The sequence below is a fragment of the Schistocerca gregaria genome, chromosome 1, assembly GCF_023897955.1.
Source record: "Schistocerca gregaria isolate iqSchGreg1 chromosome 1, iqSchGreg1.2, whole genome shotgun sequence".
Taxonomy (NCBI): Eukaryota; Metazoa; Arthropoda; class Insecta; order Orthoptera; family Acrididae; genus Schistocerca; species Schistocerca gregaria.
This window is the reverse complement of record NC_064920.1, coordinates 644,800,321-644,819,238: the sequence shown is the minus strand read 5'-3', so window position 1 is coordinate 644,819,238 and position 18,918 is coordinate 644,800,321. Positions and strand designations below refer to the sequence as shown.

At 39.9% G+C, this 18,918-nt stretch overlaps 1 protein-coding gene across 1 annotated transcript in view; it reads right to left on the bottom strand.

Annotated features, from left to right (window-relative positions):
* Positions 1 to 18,918, bottom strand: part of LOC126360830 (dentin sialophosphoprotein-like) — an 89,964-nt gene continuing 71,046 nt past the window's right edge. The window contains exons 6-7 of the mRNA XM_050007742.1: positions 14,676 to 14,742; positions 1 to 2,710 (exon numbers count right to left, since the gene is read on the bottom strand). Of these exons, the coding sequence (XP_049863699.1) occupies positions 2,611 to 2,710; positions 14,676 to 14,742 (167 nt within the window). The 3' untranslated portion in view covers positions 1 to 2,610. The remainder of the gene's footprint in view (positions 2,711 to 14,675; positions 14,743 to 18,918) is intronic.

The window sequence follows — 18,918 nt, the reverse complement described above, 5'->3', positions numbered from 1 at the left end:
AGTTGACAGTTACATTTAAGCCTGAATGTCAGCATGCTGTCGCTCTGTGTGCTCAAGGAGGCAGGAGCTAGGTCATTCAATGTAAAAGTTTAGGTTAGTAGTTTTGGCAGTAATATGGTCACGTAATTTAATACTCAAAACTTTTTGTTTCTTAGACTTACAGCAGCATTTAATGAATTTAATTGTTTTTCATAACTGTTTCTGAGATGTTTTATAGGCTTTATTTGTATGTGGTTTTTAAGTTGGTTTAAATATATACAGAACCTTTTTATGTGGTTCAGCAAAAGTATTTTTGTGAAGACATGGCACTTCAGTACTTTACACTTGTGTGCTGTTTAGATGAGTAGATATATAAGTGAATGCCTGAACAAGTGTTCAACAACTATGAAAGCTTTACTGCACACACAATTTTCACAGATTTAAATAATACTCCATTTATTTCTGCAAATTTCTTTGCAAATCAATTATCTGCTTATGTGTTGATAAAGATATGCAATTAACCATAACTTTTTTAAAACATACAACCTTGGACTTAGTTATCATTATTAATCTACTGAGATTACCCAATTCATACAATATTTTGAAAACTTATCTAAAGAAGGACCTTGCCTAAAAGCCATGTTATTTATATTCCTGTCTGGACACCTATTCAAATCCGAGCATGTCTCCCATTCTATCCTATTCTCAAAAACAGGTTGAATTGACAAAATACACCTGAAAGCTCTTTAGCTGCATTTACACAATGCTAAAATACTTCCAAACAATTCTCATGGTAATTAAGGTAAAAGTGGTTGTGCATTAAACAAAAGCTGCCTATGTGCTCTTCCTCAGTCATATCAGGACTACTAGGGAGCTCACAAGAAGTTATATTGCTTGTTTTCAAACCATTCGTAAGACTGAAACTTCCTGACAGATTAAAACTGTGTGCCAGGCTGGGACTCGAACCCCAGGACCTTTGCTTTTCATGGGGAAGTTCTCTACCAACTGAGCTATCCGAGCACAACTCATGACCCGTCCTCACAGCTTTACTTCTGCCAGTAATATTTATTAGTTAACTGCCAGAATTTTTATCTGAGACATGGTAATTACTGTACAGGGTGTTCATTAAAGAATGTTCCAGTTTCAGTGGTATATTAAAACACTTTAATTTAGACTATTTACAACAAAGCATACATCACATTGAAGGTAAACTAAACAAGTTTTTTTTTTCCAAATGTTCAATATATGCACCTTTAATTACATGGAACATGTTCAATATAAAATCCAGTTCTTCCCACACGTTGGTTAACTTGTTCGGATTAATGGAAGCAATACCCTCTTCAGTTCTGTGGTTCAACACTAGCAAATCATTAGGTAGTGGCTGAATGTAGACATGATCTACTATAAAGCTTCAAAGGAAAAAACTGCATTGTGTGATGTAGGGTGAATGTGGAAGCCAACAGAAAAACACACTGTCTTATTGACCATTACAAACAATCCAGTGGTCAGGGATTCTGAATTTTAACCACTCTCATATGAAGAGATGCTAATAGGGAGAGGCTACAGCTTGTTGGCAAATGAAGATTTCAGTTTCACCTCCTAAATGGGAAACAAATCATTCTAGCAACATATCCAAACAAGCCACCCGTTACGGTAGCTTCAGCGAAAAAAAATTTCTGCACACATGACTTCAGGACAAAGTGCAGAAAATGTTTAGTTTTGGGGAATCTCTTTGATTTTGTACAGGTTAATGAGGATGTTCTGATCACAAGATATGAACACTGTTGCTATTTACCTTCCTACTTACATGAAAAGTGGTCTCATCACTTTTCCTTTTACGTGCACACCCTGCCATTTGAATTGACTACAACATCGGCAGATATTTTTGACATATGAGAGACCACAATTTAACTTTAAATGAAATGCACTTTGAACTAAAATTACATACTCAACTGCAGAACACAAAATGCTTTATGCTCAGGAAGTTTGCATATGTGGCAATGTACATGGGAAAACAACAAAGCAGTACTCACACATGTGCTTATCTATAACTGTCCGAGTTACTCTTTAATTGTGACTTATTAGTGAACACTCTACAATGCTTACAGCTGATAATATTAAAATTTATTATTGGTACACTTTTATGGGCACCCCAAATTTCCTTAATTTGCTAAAATGACAAAAACAATTACCCCAACAACATTTCTCCAAACACTTCTCTTTGTTAAGACTGACAAAATAAATAAATATATAAATAAATAAATAAATAAATAAAACGAGAAACGAACAGAGAAGTGTCACAGAAAGAAAACACACAATAAAAGATTTTGCTCATGGCAACTGGTGACATCATTGTGCACTGTTTTTATGAATTACATAAAAGAACGATATCATTGTGTTTCTAAAACAAATCAGCTATCAGTGCACAGTTATTTTATTTTGCAAGAATTGTACTGAATCATTCTAGTATGTTGGGAGTTACAAATGGGAATGTGCTTATTACTCCTCCCCCCTCCCCCCCCCCCTCCCATCTAGCCAGTCTCTCTCTCCCTGTAATACAATTGAGCTAGTCACTAAAACCAACTAAAGTATTCTGGTTTCTGCAGACTGTGTGTTATTGACACAATATTTTTAGGTCATGCTTGATTCACTGCCAAGGTGTAATGATTCATTATCAGAGTCCAACACAGTTGAGATCACAGGGAGCTTCGATGATGCTCTGGCAGGTAACCTGTTGTACAGGGAAAAAAAAGCATTCACACACAAATTTTAGATATCAAAGTAAAAATAATTACTTTATTTATCAGTATGGTATTACATGAAATTAACACACTGGTCACAGATGGTTTTGATATACTCTACCTAAATAGCAATGATCGCTATGTGTATACATCAACAGTGTAGAATCAAACTACAAATAGCAGTCTCATACTGGCAAGTGCTGAAGCACTGACAGCCGTGCTCAGCCATCTGATACAGGTTCTCTAGAGCTCTATTAATGAATACTGTGGTGATTCTTTAGATTAGATTAGATTCAGTTTTCATTCCATAGACCCAAAAATGAAATAATTCTTGTGGGTGTAGAATACATCAGAAATCATAACATAAAAAACATAAAACAACAGAAAATAATACTCACTGCCCTGATCATCTGTCAGAAGACTGTCAAAACAGGTAAATATTCAGAACGAAACAGTATAGCAGAGATGCTGAGTTACACATAGGCATAACAAAAAGATTGTCACAATGACAGCTTTCGGCCAACAAGGGTGAGCAACAGCAGCAGGGTATGGTGGGAGTGGCAACTGGATGGGAGTAAGGAGGACGCTGGGGCAGGGAGAGGGAAGAATAGCAGGGTAGGCGTGGGGGACAGTGAAGTGCTGTTGGGGAGCATGCAAGGATGAGGTGAGAGAGTGTAGAACAGCTAGGTGCTGCCAGGAGGTTAGACGGAGGGCAGTGGAGAGGTGGGGCTGGGCGGTGGGGGCAGCGGAAAAGGTGAGAAGTGAAAAGACTGGGTGCGTTGGTGGAATAAGGGTGGTATAGTGCTGGAATAGGAACAGGGAAGGGGTTGGATGGGTGAGAAAAATAATTAACGTAAGTTGAGGCCAAGATGGTTACGGGAACGTAGGATATATTTCAGGGGGAATTCCCATCTGCACAATCCAGAAAAGCTAGTGTTGGTGGGAAGCAACCATATGGCACTGGTTGTGAAGCAGTCATTGAAAGGAAGCCACTTGCTTCTTTGCCACAGTTTGTCGAAGGCCCTTCATGCAGACATACAACTTGTTGGTACTCGTGCCCACATAGATTGCACCACAGTGGTTCCATCTTAGCTTGCAGATTATGTGACTGGTTTCACAAGTAGCCCTGCCTTTGATGGGATAGGCGATGTTTGTGACAAGACAGGAGTAGGTGGTGGTGGTGGTGGTGGTGGTGGTGGTGGTGGTGTTGGTGGGAGGATGTGTGGGACAGGTCTTGCATCTGGGTCTATTACAGGTCATGAGGTAAGGGGTTGAGAGAAGAGGTTGTGTAAGGATGGACAAGTATGTTGTGTAGAACAATTTTTATTTTCATAATATCGTTACATTGCATCCAGGATTTCCCGCTGTTTGATTTTTGCCTGATAGCTTTTCTTCGATCCTAACCCACTGCTGTTTTCCTTTGTTACTATTATCTAATGCATTGCTATGCGCAACGTCTGCCCTTTTTTTCTCTTCTTTCTTATGTTTCTCTTGTTGCATTACAAACCACACAGCTAAAAGACCATGCTGATTGTTGGTGCAGCATTTCATGTCCCACATTACTCCCACCAATATCATTAATTCTATACCTTCAAATTAATCACTCTCCCTGCGTCACTCTCCTGTATTTTCACATGTTATTTCCTGCAACGTTTTGGTGCCACATGATCTTATCTCTCATCCTACAAACCACTACCTACCCCCCACTCCTCCTTCGTTCTATCCTAGTCCGCTCCCAGTAATTTCACCTCATCCAGTCAAATCTGCCGTCCCCCTTCTTCATGCTTATCCTCCCTCAGATCTGCTACACACAGTAAAATATTTTATTATTATTATTATTTGTATCTTATCTTTGATCTTACTGTGAATTCATGACAATTTTAGTGAGTGTTCACCTTTTGCTATCTCGTTTCCCCCATTTTTGTCTGTTTCTTCCTTCTCACATATTTGGGTGTATTTTTACAAATTTTTTTGGATGTAATCCTATATTATTTATATAATTTTTTGCATTTTTCCCCACCATCTTGGAGCATTGCTCCTTTAATCTGTGCCAATACAGAAAAGTTTCCTTATCCCTAGCCAGAGCACCATACCACTTACCGTTCCTACTTTGTTGCTTGGTTCATGGAATTCCCCAAATGGCCATACCATCAAATTATCCATCTCTGGCTGCCATCCCTTTTTCCACAATGATCTCCATCTGTTCAGATTCTGCATTTCTTAGCCCTCGCCAGCATGATCCAGCAAAACCATATCAACTAAGCCGAAACCTTCTCGCAATACCTTCTCTCCATCCATAAATTTCTCCTGCTATGCAATCCAAAATTCCTGGAACCCATAACACGCACTGAAACTCTTGCCCTCCAGGAACTAGAGCAACATACACAACGATCTCAAAAAAACCCTTCACCCTGCTCACTTACTACTCCCACTTTGGAGTACTACTGTCCACCCCTCTACAATGACCTCCAAACCTTCCCCATGTCCCCTCATAGCTGACAAATCTTGTCTCGCAGTCCTGCTACTCCTCCAAAACTCCCTCCCACCACCTCATAGAATCCACAATCTAAACAGACCCAAATCACAATTATGAACCTTTCCTCCAGAAGCCTTAGCCCCACAGAAATACCAGTCCTTTCAAAAGGCCTCACCTTTCGCCCCACTCCTAAATTCAATCATGCAGGACTTCTCCCTCTCCCTACAGTGGAAAACTTTTTGCCACCAGCCTACCAATTAGACTTAAACCAAAGACCAATGTTGAATCCTGCCTGACTCAGTTCATCCTCCATCCAACTGTGATCCACACGCACTGCTCCAAATCACCCTGTTAACTTTCCAGAATTTCTTAACCTCAAACCTTGCCTCACCATCAGTCCCCAAATTCCTCAACATGTAAACTAAACTTACATCTGCAGAAAGAACCAGTCCACCATCTAAAAACTTATCCTGAACTTATGATTCTACCTGCAGACAAAGGCTCCACCAATGTTGATTTGATCCGCAAGGATTCCTGGCAGAAAGACTTCACCAGCAGACAGATACATCCACCTACAAACCTTGCCACAGTGACCTCATTCCACAAATCCAGCAGGATTTCCAGTCACTACTCAAATCCTTAGGCCCACCCCAGAACCTCTCCCCGTAGTCCATCTCTCTACTCACCTCTACCACTCCCTGCGCTACTACCTTTTACATGCTTCCTAAAGTCCATAACCCCAACCAACCAGGGCACATCATTGTGGCCAGTTACTGTGCCCCCACTGAGAGAACCTCTGCCTTCGTAGACCTACCCTCCTATAGACAAGATACCAACCATTTCCCCCATCGACTGACTCCCCACAGTTCCTGTCCCTTTACCACACGATGCCCTGCCCCCCACTATTGATGCCACCTCCCTTTACACTAACATCCCTAATGCCCACGTCCTTACTGCTACTGAACACTACTTTTCCCAATGCTTGATGGGTTCCAAACCAACAACCTCCTTCCTAGTCACCAAGACCAACTATATTCTCACCCACAATTACTTCTCCTTTGAAGGCATTATATTCCAACAAAACTGGGATACAGCCATGGGCACTCGCATGGCACCATCCTAGGCCAACCTATTCATGGGCCATCTAGAGGAATCCTTCCTAAACACCCACAATCCTAAACCCCTCACCTGATTCAGATTTATTGTTGACATCTTTGTGATTTGGATTGAGGGTGAGGACACCCTATCAACTTTTGTCCAGATCCTCAACAGCTTCTCCCCCATTTGCTTCACCTGGACCTACTCAACCCAACAAACCATATTCCTAGATGTTGACCTCCACTTCAAAGATGGCTACATCAGTACCTCTGTCCATAGCAAACCTACTAAGCACATGCAATACATCCACTTCGACAGCTGCCACCCATTCCATACCAAGAAGTCCCTTCTATACAGCTTGGCCATCCATGGTCATCACATCTTCAGTGACCAGCGGTCCCTCTCAAAATATACCGAGGGTCTCACTGTGGCCTTCAAAAACCTTAACTACCCTCCCAACCTTGTACAAAAACAAATATCCTATGCCTTATCTTTCCAGTTTCCTACAGCCTCTAAAAGTCTCACCATTCAGCCACAGAGGAGCATTGTCTTCTTAACTCAGTACCACCCAGGACTGGAGCAACTGAATTTCATTCTCCGCCAGGGCTTCGACTACCTCTCGTTATGCACAGAAATGAGAAATGTCCTGCCTGCTATCCTTCCCACCCCTCCCACACGTATTCTGCCATCCACCAAACCTGCACCATATACTCGTCCATCACAATGCAACCACTGCTCCCTGCCTTACCTCATGGCTCATATCCCTGTAATAGACCTAGACGAAATACCTGTCCCATGCCTTCTTGCACCACCATCTACTCCAGTCTGTTCATAAACATCACCTATTCCATCAAAGGCAGGGCTGCCTATGAAACCAGTCACGTAATCTAAAAGCTAAGCTGAAACCACTGTACTGCATTCTATGTGGGAATGACAACCAACAAGCTGTGTCTGTCCACATGAACAGCCACCAACAAACTGTGGCCAAGAAACAAGTGGACCACCTGTTGCGGAGCATTGCTGCCCAACACGACACTCTTCATTTCAATGACTGTTTTACAGTCCGTGTGTCATATGGATCTTTCCCACCAACACCAGCTTTCCTGTATTGTGCAGGTACAAACCCTATCTGCAATGTATCCTACGTTCCCATAACCCTCCTCGCCTCAACTTTTGTTAGTCATTTTTCTCACCCATCTGGCCCCTTCCCTGTTCCCATTCCAGCACTACACAGCCCTCATTCTATCAGTGCACCCAGTCTTTTTACTACTCTCCTTTTCTGCTAACTCTTCAACTCCCTCCCCTGCCCTCCATCTAACCTCCCGACTGCACCTAGCTGCCTACCCTCTCTCCATCTTGTCCTTGCATAAACCCCAGCAGCACTTCACTGTCCCCCACCCTTATCCTGCTATCCTTCCCCCTCCCTGCCCCAGCCTCCACCCAAGTTGCCATTCCCATCATGCACTGTTGCTATTCCTGGCAGTATGGCTTCAGCTGCCAGAGGCTGCAGTCGTGTGTGAGAGTTATGTGTTTGTGTGCGAGTGTGTATCACCCATTTTCGACAAAGGCCTTGTTGGCTGAAAGCTGATATTGCGACAGTTTTTTCGTTGTGCCTATCTGCCAATCAGTATCTCCACTATATGTTAAGTAGCAACTTTTCTTTTCACAATATTGTTACATTCTACCACAATGAAACACAGTTATGCACTTTTAATAAATTTATCATACACAAATACCTAATCTTGACTGCTGTGATCGAGTGCCGTCAAAACTGAAATCTAACAGACATTTTTACTTAAGCTTGTCTAACAGTGCCTGTTAAGATATTCATCTATAGAGTACATTACACAGCTGCTTCAATTCCAACTACATCACTTTCAAATATCACATGATTTAAATGTCATATATTGCCAAAAAAAGATGTAGCCCTTTTAGAGGCTTTCGATTCACTCAAGATTCATGGTTGCAACAGTGGATATGGAGTATATGAAATAATTACATTTACACATAATAGCACAAGTTGTTCTGAGGTATCACATATCAACCCATGCTGAAACACCCACATTAGTATGTGGTGTAGCCTCCATGGGTGACAATTCAGGCACTGACTCTGGCATTCAGTTGATCATACAGATGGTGAATACTGTTCTAGGATACATTATGCGATGCCCGCTCTACCTGTTCCCATAGTTTTGTACAAGTTGTTGGCTGATGAGTCGCAAGAGTCACTTCTTGCCCCACCATATCCCACACATGCTCGATTAGAGACAAGTTCGGGAATCATGCTGGCCTGGGAAGTTGCTGAACATGTTGCAGAGCATGTTGGGTTTCACAGGCACTGCGTGGGTGAGCATTATCCTGTTGGAAAAACAACCACTTTGCCGCTGCATGAATGGTACAAGAGTGGCTCTAACAACTTTCTGCACATACCGAGTGCTGGTTACCCTCCCCCTTTCCCCCTCCCTCCCACAATAATCAGATGTAAATTAGAGTTGTAGCTTACTGCACCCCAGACGATAATGCCTAGGATGGGACCAGTGTGTCTTGGACAAATGCGCCCAATGAGACAGTGCTTACATATCTATGTTGTGCGTACAAACAGTCATCACTTGCCTGCAGGCAGAATCTGCTTTCACACAGAAAACCATGACATGCCATCCCATCTTCCAAGTGATCCTCTGATGGCGCAGTTGAGCCATGCACATTGATGCTGTGGCATGTGTGGAAGACGCGTAAGTACTGTATGTACCCACAGATCCACTGCTAATAACCAGTTCACAATGGTTTGTGTTGAAACGTCTGGGCTCACAAGCCCTCTTAACTGCGCTGTGGTAGCCATATGATCTGCCACTGCTGTCCTTATGATGATCCTGGCAGGCATCTGTGCTGAGTGGATGTCCAGAATCTCATCTACTGATGTGAGAATGTTCACATGACCACTGTTACCAGCATCTTTCTTAAACTGATGTTGCAGGTCCAACTTCTCTAGCAATTCTCCGAAAGGATCATCCCAACAATAGGGAGACCACAACTTGACTCCTTTCTAACATGCTCAGCTGGCTGTACGGAGCAGTGTGCGCCTCTATGTCATAGATGCTGTTTGCTTCACAGGTCTGCACTACACAGAGCCTTCTGGCTGTGAGTATTCCCTATTAGGGGATAGTCACAGATGGCACTCTGGCCACTGCACTATTTGTTGGTGGACGACATTGAAACCATTATCAGTATATCTCCTATCCCTCAAGTGGCATATTCCGTCATCAGATCAAAATCAAAGTTGTCATTCTAGGTGTGCTAATCCTTTTTTCCTGCAGCTTATTTTACCTCAATTTCTTCTTCTACTGAGTATAATATGTTTACTCTTTGCCAATCCATATAAAATAATTCCAAAAACATTTCTGTCAACAACAGAGTAACAATAAATTTGTATGAACATAAAAACAATCCCTACAGCAGTATGAACGAAACAAGAGATGCTCCGATCACAGTATGGTGTTCCACATTAAACGAAATTGCGACTACACTATCTTATGCATCTTTTATAAAGTAACTGCATGAAAAAGTGAAAGAAGGATGTTATCAGATATAATCATATGCAATGTAAACGATTTCATGAAATTCTTAAGCTAAGCTTTATACTACTTTTGTATCCAATTCTAAAATCAGCTTTTTTCTTTATCTCATTAAAATGTAATTTTTTTTCTGTGTTGTGGTGATAATTTCAGTGAATATTGTATATGTTATAGATAGTGACTGACAAGTCTGTAGCTCATTATCTTGTAGGTCCGCTTTTATGTGAATGAGAGTAATGACAGCATTGCAGTTTTGAGGAATTGTCCCCCTTTGCAAGCATTCTGTAAATAATTTTAAATATTCCTTTGGTGTTACTTTGCTCCCAGAGGATGGAAATAACTGTTCTCAAAACCAGAATAAGTTTTTTGCACTTTTGCGTACATACTGGCAGCACGTATAATGTTGCCTTCTGAAGATAAGTAGTAGCTAGCCTTTCTGTCTCCTCATTGTTTCATAGTTTTCTGACTTGAATTTTCCTTTTCTGACAGAACATACTGAAGAGCAGATATGGACTCATGTCATACTTTGCTAGTATGAAAGACTGGTCTTAAACAGAGAATTACAAATATCCCTGCACTATGAGCCTAAAGCTTACAGAACAACAACGGGAAATACATCTATTGTGAAATTGTTCCTGGCAGCACTACTTACGAGTTATTCAGATTCACTTTAGTTATTTCCCATAAAATCTTCGCTTAACCCTTAATTACTATGGATTATCTCTCAGACTGCTACAATTTTTCGTCTCACGATATTTCACACAACCCAGCAAAATGAAATGAACTCTTCTGTCTATCTTCTTACTGGACGCAGGCTACACATGCCAGAACACTTGCACTGTTGTTGCTCTTTGTTTCTTATTTATGGCTCTTTAGAGGTTTCACAGTATGTACGGTAGTGTTTGCATGTCATTATTCTGTTGAATGCTACCATTTCTCCATAGTGGAGGAAGCTGGACCTACCATGTGACCATGTGACATGTTTTATGTAAGACAAATTACCCTCAGATGAAGAATTTGGTGATAGCGATAATGACCCTGACTTTGAGATATTTAATGATCACAGCACTAATTCAGAGCACAAAACTGACAACGATGAAGATGTGAGAGCTGATGATGATGGAGAAGCTTACTACTTTCGCCAGAACAAATGTTTTCAATGGAGAAAACAGGATCCACCAGCTAATGTAAGAACGAGAAGTCTCAGAGCAAACTCTGCTCCTTTAGAGGTATTGAACCTGTTTTTTACCCAAGATATTTTAGATGAAATCATTCCATGGACAAATCTGAAATTATCTAAGCTTTCAGCAGTTTTGAAATTTGGGAATGAATTGGTTTATAGCTTATTTGCAAATGGCAGGGCAGGCAGAGGTGTTTTCAGATACCTGTTACTATAGAAAGGTTTCTGTATTCATTATCTGCATTGCGATTTGATAACCCAGATGATCGGGAGGAGAGGGAGAAACCAGACAAGTCAACAATAATTTCACAGCTCTTTCTGCATTTAATTGAAAACATCAACAACACTGTAGGTGTAACAGTGTGTGTAGAGGAAATGCTTGTACCTACCTGTGGAAAGTGAAGCTTTAGAATGTATATGCCAAATAAACTGGAAAAATATGGCTTGAAAACTCAGTGCCTCACTGATATTCATATAAATCACTTGTATAATGTGTACATTTATTCCAGAAAAGGAAGTGATGGTGATATCCTTTCATACTATGAGAAAGGTCACAGTGTTCCCACACAGGCTGTTCTTTGAGTGGTGAAATCTATTGAAAACACAGGGTGAAGTATTACAGGTGACAACTGGTACTCATCAGTAGAGGTAGTCAATGAACCTTTGACAAAAGGCCTCAAATACACTGGTATGCTGAAAAGAACGAAAAACAAGATACGAAAGCAGTTTCCGCCTAGTAAAAAATGAGATGTGAAGGCAACTGTTAATGGTTTTACAGAAGACATGACACTGTTTTCCTTTGTACCCAGGAAGTCCAAAGCTGCAATGCGGATCTCTTCTATGCACCATGCAGTAAACAATGATTACGAGTCAGAAAAACCTCAGATCAACATCTCTATATATAGAAGGCAATGTACTGACTGACTGACCAAACCTGACTGACTGATAACCACCTAGCCCAAATCACTAAGGATAGAAACTTGAAATTTGGAGAAGGAGGGGATCTTAACTATAGGCACTGTTTTAGAAGGAATTTTTCAAAATTCCAATACTAAGGGGATGAAACACGGGATGAAGAGCATTTTTGAAAAATGTTGCTATTAAGGCAATTTTGAAGCTAGACCTATGAAAAGTAGTATTTGGTTTCTCAGTCTCTCTATGGGGATGCAGTAGCAGGTGAAGGCTATTTTGAAAAATATATCATTATTAAAGAACTACTAAAGTAGCTTTGCAGTTACATCTATGAACATTGGTATTTGATGCCTCAATTACAAATAAAAAAATACTTGTTTCTGTGCTTTTGGAAACTGAACCACTGCAGGAATGAAACAGGGGATGAGATTATTATGAAAATATTTTATTATGAAAGCATTTTTAAAACTAAATTTATGAAAATCTAAATCTGGCTTCTAAGTTGGGGGAAAATCATGTTTCACTGTTTCTGGAAGTTCAACCTCTGTGGGGATGAAGCAGGGTCACACGAATTCACAGATTCATCATTGTCCAACACGAACTTCTAAGGATGGAAATGTGAAGACTGGAGAGGGTGTAGATCTTTTACTGTAGGCATCATTTATGAAGGGATTGTCTGAAATTCCACTCCTAAGGGGTGAAACGGGATGAAAGGCTTTTTGAAAGTATGTTGCTATTAAGAGAATTTTGAAGCTGGAACTACAAAAACTGGTAGTTGGTATCTCAGTCAGAAAAAGGATTAATGTTTCAGTATTTTTGAAAATTCAATCACTAAAGGGACAAAATAGTGGGTGAAAGTTTTTTTGAAAATAAATAATTACTAAAGAACTACTAATGGATTTTTAAGACTACATCTATGACAGTTGGTATTTGTTGACTTCTCTGTTAGAAATTAAAAAAAAAAAAAAACCACGTGTTTCACAGTTTCAGGAAATTCAGTCCCTAAGGGAGTGCAATAGGGGACGAAACTTTTAAGAAATATTTCCTTACATTAAAAAAATTTAATGCTAAATTTACAAAAATTGGTATTTCACTTATCGGTTATTTAAATCTGATTAAATAAAATAAAAAAATCTCTGCTGGCCGTAGAGTCTACGCAAGTGAAGCAGCGGGTGCTAGGCTAGTGTTTTATAATAGGACAAAAGAAGGTGTGAACTGTCTCGTCCAAAGGTGTACAGCTTATTCATCAAGTTGCCAGAAGACAAGATGGCCTTTGGCCATTTTCTTCACATTAGTGGATGTTACCTTTGGTGTGCATTCTTATATTCTTATCCAAAGGCAGATGTAATGACGAGATTGAGCTTCATGAAGACTGTAGCAAGAGATCATGCTGAGCCTCACAAAAAGTGTGGACTTTCTATTGGATGCTTGCCATCAGACTTGAGTGACACCATCAGAAGAATACTTCACGTTCATGATGAGCCTCAGACACCAAATGAACAGTCCAAAAAATGAAAAACAAGTGCCTTAAATGTATGCAGGTTGAAATATTCAGGGCCTCACAAGACTACGTAATTAGTTTATATTTGTTCTTTTAAAAGTAAAATGTTGGAAAGTTTCTCCCTTCATTGAATTATGGAGTGCAATAGTCATTGAAATGGTGAGCAGTAAACTGAAAGGTGACTTTGTATAAAATTTCTCATAACTGAAGTGTGATTTTCCAACTAGTTGTGTTGCAAATCTGTATTATTATCTTCCTGATGATAATCTGTGAGTGAGCAGAGAGCTAACTACCAGCCTTTTTAATAGACCACAAATTTTGTTGTGTTTTATTTGCTTAAATGTTTTAAATCTTGCATTGTTTGAAAAACATTCAAATTTCTATTAAGTCCAACTTCTAAGAAGTGCAGTTAACAACAGGGCATGAAACTATATACACAGCAAAACACTGGTTTTGTATATAATAACAAAAAGGTGGCCTGAGAGACCCTCCCATAATAACTGTGTTCCTGCCAGCATCAGTAGTAGTTAATGGTTAAATAACATACAAAGTTTATTTTTCACCCAATGGAAAAGTAGGAGATCCAACTGTCACCATTTCTTTTTCCTGAACGTATCTGAAATCTTGCTCTCTCTTCACAATACCTAAATTTAAACAATTATGTTTCAACAATTTGGAACATAGTAGACAAATACCTCCACAGCTTCATCTTATATTCTGATATTAGGTATAATGTCTCAAAGTCATCAAATCTAAGACACACTGCTGCCACAAAAATGGCTTAGGGTTTGGCTATTGTGCCTTGGATCTTTCTGGTATAGTTTCTGTCTCATTTCCTCTCCTTCATAAAGATGCCAACTGCATGGGACTCATGACTAATAGTCATATAAGAATGCTTTTTTCTTAAATTCTCACATTTGGGGTTTGTTTTGTCAGTGAGCCACAGCACAAAAAATGAGAATGATGAAAGCACTTTTATAACACTGTTTCTGAATTTTCATGAGACTTTATACCTTGTGAAAACATTAGGTACAGCACTATGGCAAATGATACTCCATCAACAGAGTTGGATTCGTAGGCGGTAATGTAACAAGTGACACAAACGAGAAAAAAAATGAATGTAAGTATACCACATTTATCAACAATTAATGAACACAAGTTTATGAACTCCAAACACAAAATACTCGAGACTGTAGAAAAGTTTAGTTGACTTTACCTGCCCAGTTTACCTTCTCCTTGCATAGAAGTATTTTCTCCAGTATTTAATGGTTCTTTTTGGTTACCTGAAAAAAGTAGTTCTGAAATTATAATTGTGAAGACAAGAAACTGTTAATTTTATTTTAGATTAAAGTAACTGTCACAAATACATGCACTAGCTAAGGTGAGAAATAAGAAAAAAGAATAAAAATGAGTATATCAACTAAGCCTTTTCAAATTAAATTAAATGTCCAAAATAGGGGCTACATTAAATATACATAATTGTTTTTCAAATGTGTTTGTTTTCTGTTAATTTATGAAATTTTTAAATGCTAAATAAATATTGTAAAAAAAGTGAAATCACAAAATAAAGATACTTCCATCAACTCAGTTACAGTAGTTGCATAAAGACAAAATAGTCTAACTATTTCTGAAAATAAAAAGAGGTGATTTTACACTAGGATTTTAGAGACTTGTGTCGTAAGCTAAGTAAACTTCTAGTCTTCTCAAGTCTAGAAAAATTTCTAATAAATGATTATAAAATGAAGGTTACATACTTCAGGGAACAGAGAGAGAAAAGTGAAGTTCTGCTCTCTCTGTTAAGTACTAAATGTGTAACCAATTGATGTACAGAATTTCTGTTTGCACAAACATTCTGAAATATGTAACACTGAAATGCTTGTAAATAACTACAACTGTTAACTGTAGCATGTATAGGGTACCTTCAGTGAATTTCCTCTGTCTTTTACTGAAGCAACTGGACTCTTTTCTATTGACCAAGTTTAATGGACATAAAAGCAGTAGTTTAGTGCTTTGAGACTAAACAGTAAATTTTCTCACACATACTACTGGCAACACATACTTGGAAAATTATGTATACACCTACAATCTTGTTTCCGAAGCCAATTTTCCCAAATCCAAGTAATGTCGATGTTACTATTTATCAGAATTGAACTGACCCTCCATCAAGAAAAAAGGTTAGATCGGTAAACAAAGGAAACGATTAAGGCCTTCAAACCATGTCTCTGAGGTGTAGACTGAGGTTACATCTATAGTAAAAAATGTGACAATTCAAAGAAAATTTGTTACAATGAAATAACAACAATAAAGAAGGTGGCTTTACAAAAAAATATAAGAATAAATACAAATATTACAAAAAAGTCAGGAATTACCATGAGGATAAAGATACCTTGCAAACAAAAGTGGACTGGCATATCACATTAAAAAATTTAGGCAACCCTGTCTAAATAAAATATACGCAAAAAGACAGCAGAACATGATGGTAATTGAGAAATTTAAAAGTTTATAAAAGGTTCCATAAAATAATGCCCTACACATAAATTCTTCATGGTAGCAACTGTAAGTGTTGTAGACTGCTGGTTCAAGGTCAAAATTAGATCAATGTGGTGCAAGTACTGCTTCGTTATCTTCCCACTTGCAGTGTCACACACAAAATGGTGACTCCTTAGTGTTTTGTGTTCTCCAGTTTGCTAAAAGTGAATCTGTAATTTCACTTCAAGGTATTACTTCCATTACTTTGTACGTGTTAACTAAAGTGTGGAAAGGATTTGATTTTAGGTTGAATGTGTGCTGGATTACTAACAGCCACTGACTAGCACACCTCTAATCGCCTAGTATCACCCTGGTCTTGAAGAGGTTAACCATATCCTCCACCAGGGCTTCAACTACCTCTCACTGTATCCTGTGATGAGGAATATCCTACTCACAGTCCCCCAGGTACAGTTCAACTGCCCACCCAACCTACAGAATATCCTTGTCTATACTTATTCTAACCCTAATCCCTATCCTGCCCCCCCACAGATCATTCTCTTGTGGTCAGCCCAGGTGCAACACCTGTTACATACACCCACCCACCATCTCTTACCACAGTCCTGTCACAGGCATTTCCTGACCAATAAAGGGCAAGGCTACATGTGAAAGCAGCTATGTTGTATACCAGCTATGCTGCAATTACTGTACAGCCATTCTGTGTGGGCATGACAAATAATCAACTGTCTACTCGCATAAATAGCCACTGCAGAACTGTGGCAAACTGCAAAACTGATCATCCAATTGCTGTACGTGTTATACACAACAAAAATGACTTAACAGCTGCTTCTGTAGACAGGACATTTGGATACTCACCTCCAGCACAAATTTCTCTGAGCTATGCAGATGTGAGTCTCTCCCCCTCCACCCGTTTTTCAACATAGTTTTAAATGTTGATATGTAACACACAAAGAAATCAAGATGTAACTGCAAAAATCTACAACGACCAATTTTAAACAGGTATGAGTATCTCCCCGGAACTGGAATTGAAGTACAGAAAATCACTGTTTATTTAATAGTAGATTATTCTCAGCTGGATTTAATAATTTCAGTGAGCTTTGCAAGTTCTGCCCAGATCAATTAAGTAACATTTTAGCTGTATTCAGTGGTTGTGACAGTCAAGGTTTCCTCCCAGACAAAATGAAAATTTCAATTATAAAACTGCTTTAGAAGAAAGGAGATAAACACAAGTTACATAATACTGTCCTATTTCTCTTATGAAAACATTCTATAACATCACTGTTACACATCTTGCTGTTATAAGACAATTTTAATTTTTAAAAGGTACATTCACTAACAAAGCAATATTCTTATCCTCAAATGTTTAGTGGAATTCTTAAAGCTATGGTGTTACCAGCTGATACATATCCAGAGCTTACAAAATATTTAATATTATTAATCATAATTGATGTGTTTGGAAAGGCTACAACTATGTCTTTCATAATCTGAATCATTACAAATTACCTCCTGGCAAAAGACATTGGCATGGTTTTCAAAACCACATCATGTAAACACAACTTGTGCTTTACTCACATGACATAAAGAAAGCCTTTGATCAAGGTCTCCAGTAGATGCCATACTTCCTGACTTCGAAAAAGCATTTTAACCAGCACCTACGCTTATTCTTGAAAGTATGATCACATGGGGTACCAAAAAAAATATTTTTATTTGGAATGAGGATCTGTTGGCAAGGAGGATGCAGCATTTTATCGTGGATGGAAAATTTTCGACAGACACACAAGTAACTTCCAGTGTACCTCAAGGAAGCATGTTGGGACCCTTGCTGTTCATATTGTACAATGATGACTTGGCAGACAATATTAGTTGTAACGTCAGCCTTTCACAACTGATAAAGTCATCTATAATGAAGCACTGTCTGAAAAAACTGCACAAATGCTCAACAAACTTGATAAAGTTGGTTGGTTGGTTGGTTGGGTGTGGGATTGAAGGGACCAGACTGCTAAGGTCATCGGTCCCTTGTTCCACGATAAAATCACACGAAATAAAAACTGTCAGTCGTTAAAAATGGAGAACTGAGACAAGGGACGACACAATACAAGAAAGACAGACAAAGACCAGACAAACGGAACTAAAATCACACCGAGTGTGAAGGTGGTTGGCCGACCATGAAAATAAGGAAAAGCCAACCACCAAATGACATTAAAACCCACAGTTTAAAACCACAGGTCAAAGGCCCAAGTCAATACAGGAAATAAAAGGACAAACACTCAAATCATACGATAAAAACCCCCTGCCCAAATAAAACTCAACACGAGGTCCGCCATAGCAATGTCATCAGATAAAAGGGCAGGGAGGGTATCAGGCAGCGCAAACGTCTGCCTGAGTCCTGTTAAAAGCGGGCAGTCCACCAAAATGTGGACCACCGTCAGAGCTGCCCCGCAGCGACAGAGCGGCGGGTCCTCCCGGCGCAACAAATGGCCGTGCGTCAGCCACGTGTGGCCAACGCGCAGCCGGCAGAGGACGACAGAGTCCTTCCGAGAGGCCCGCATGGAGGAGCGCCACACACCGGTCGTCTCCTTCACCGCCCGAAGTTTGTTGGGCGTGGGCAGAGTGCGCCACTCGTCACCCCAGGCACCAAGCACTTTCTGGCGCAAAAGCGACAGGAGATCACACTCCATAAGGCCGAGTTCCAGAGTCGGTGAACTCACTGCCTGTTTAGCCAGCGTGTCAACCCGCTCATTGCCTGGGATGCCGACATGACCCGGGGTCCAAACAAAGACCACGGAGCGGCCGCAACGGGCAAGAGCATGGAGCGACTCGTGGATGGCCATCACCAGACGGGAACGAGGAAAGCACTGGTCAAGAGCTCGTAAACCACTCAGGGAGTCACTACAGATGAGAAAGGACTCACCTGAGCTGGAGCGGATATACTCTAGGGCGCGATAGATGGCAACCAACTCGGCAGTGTATAC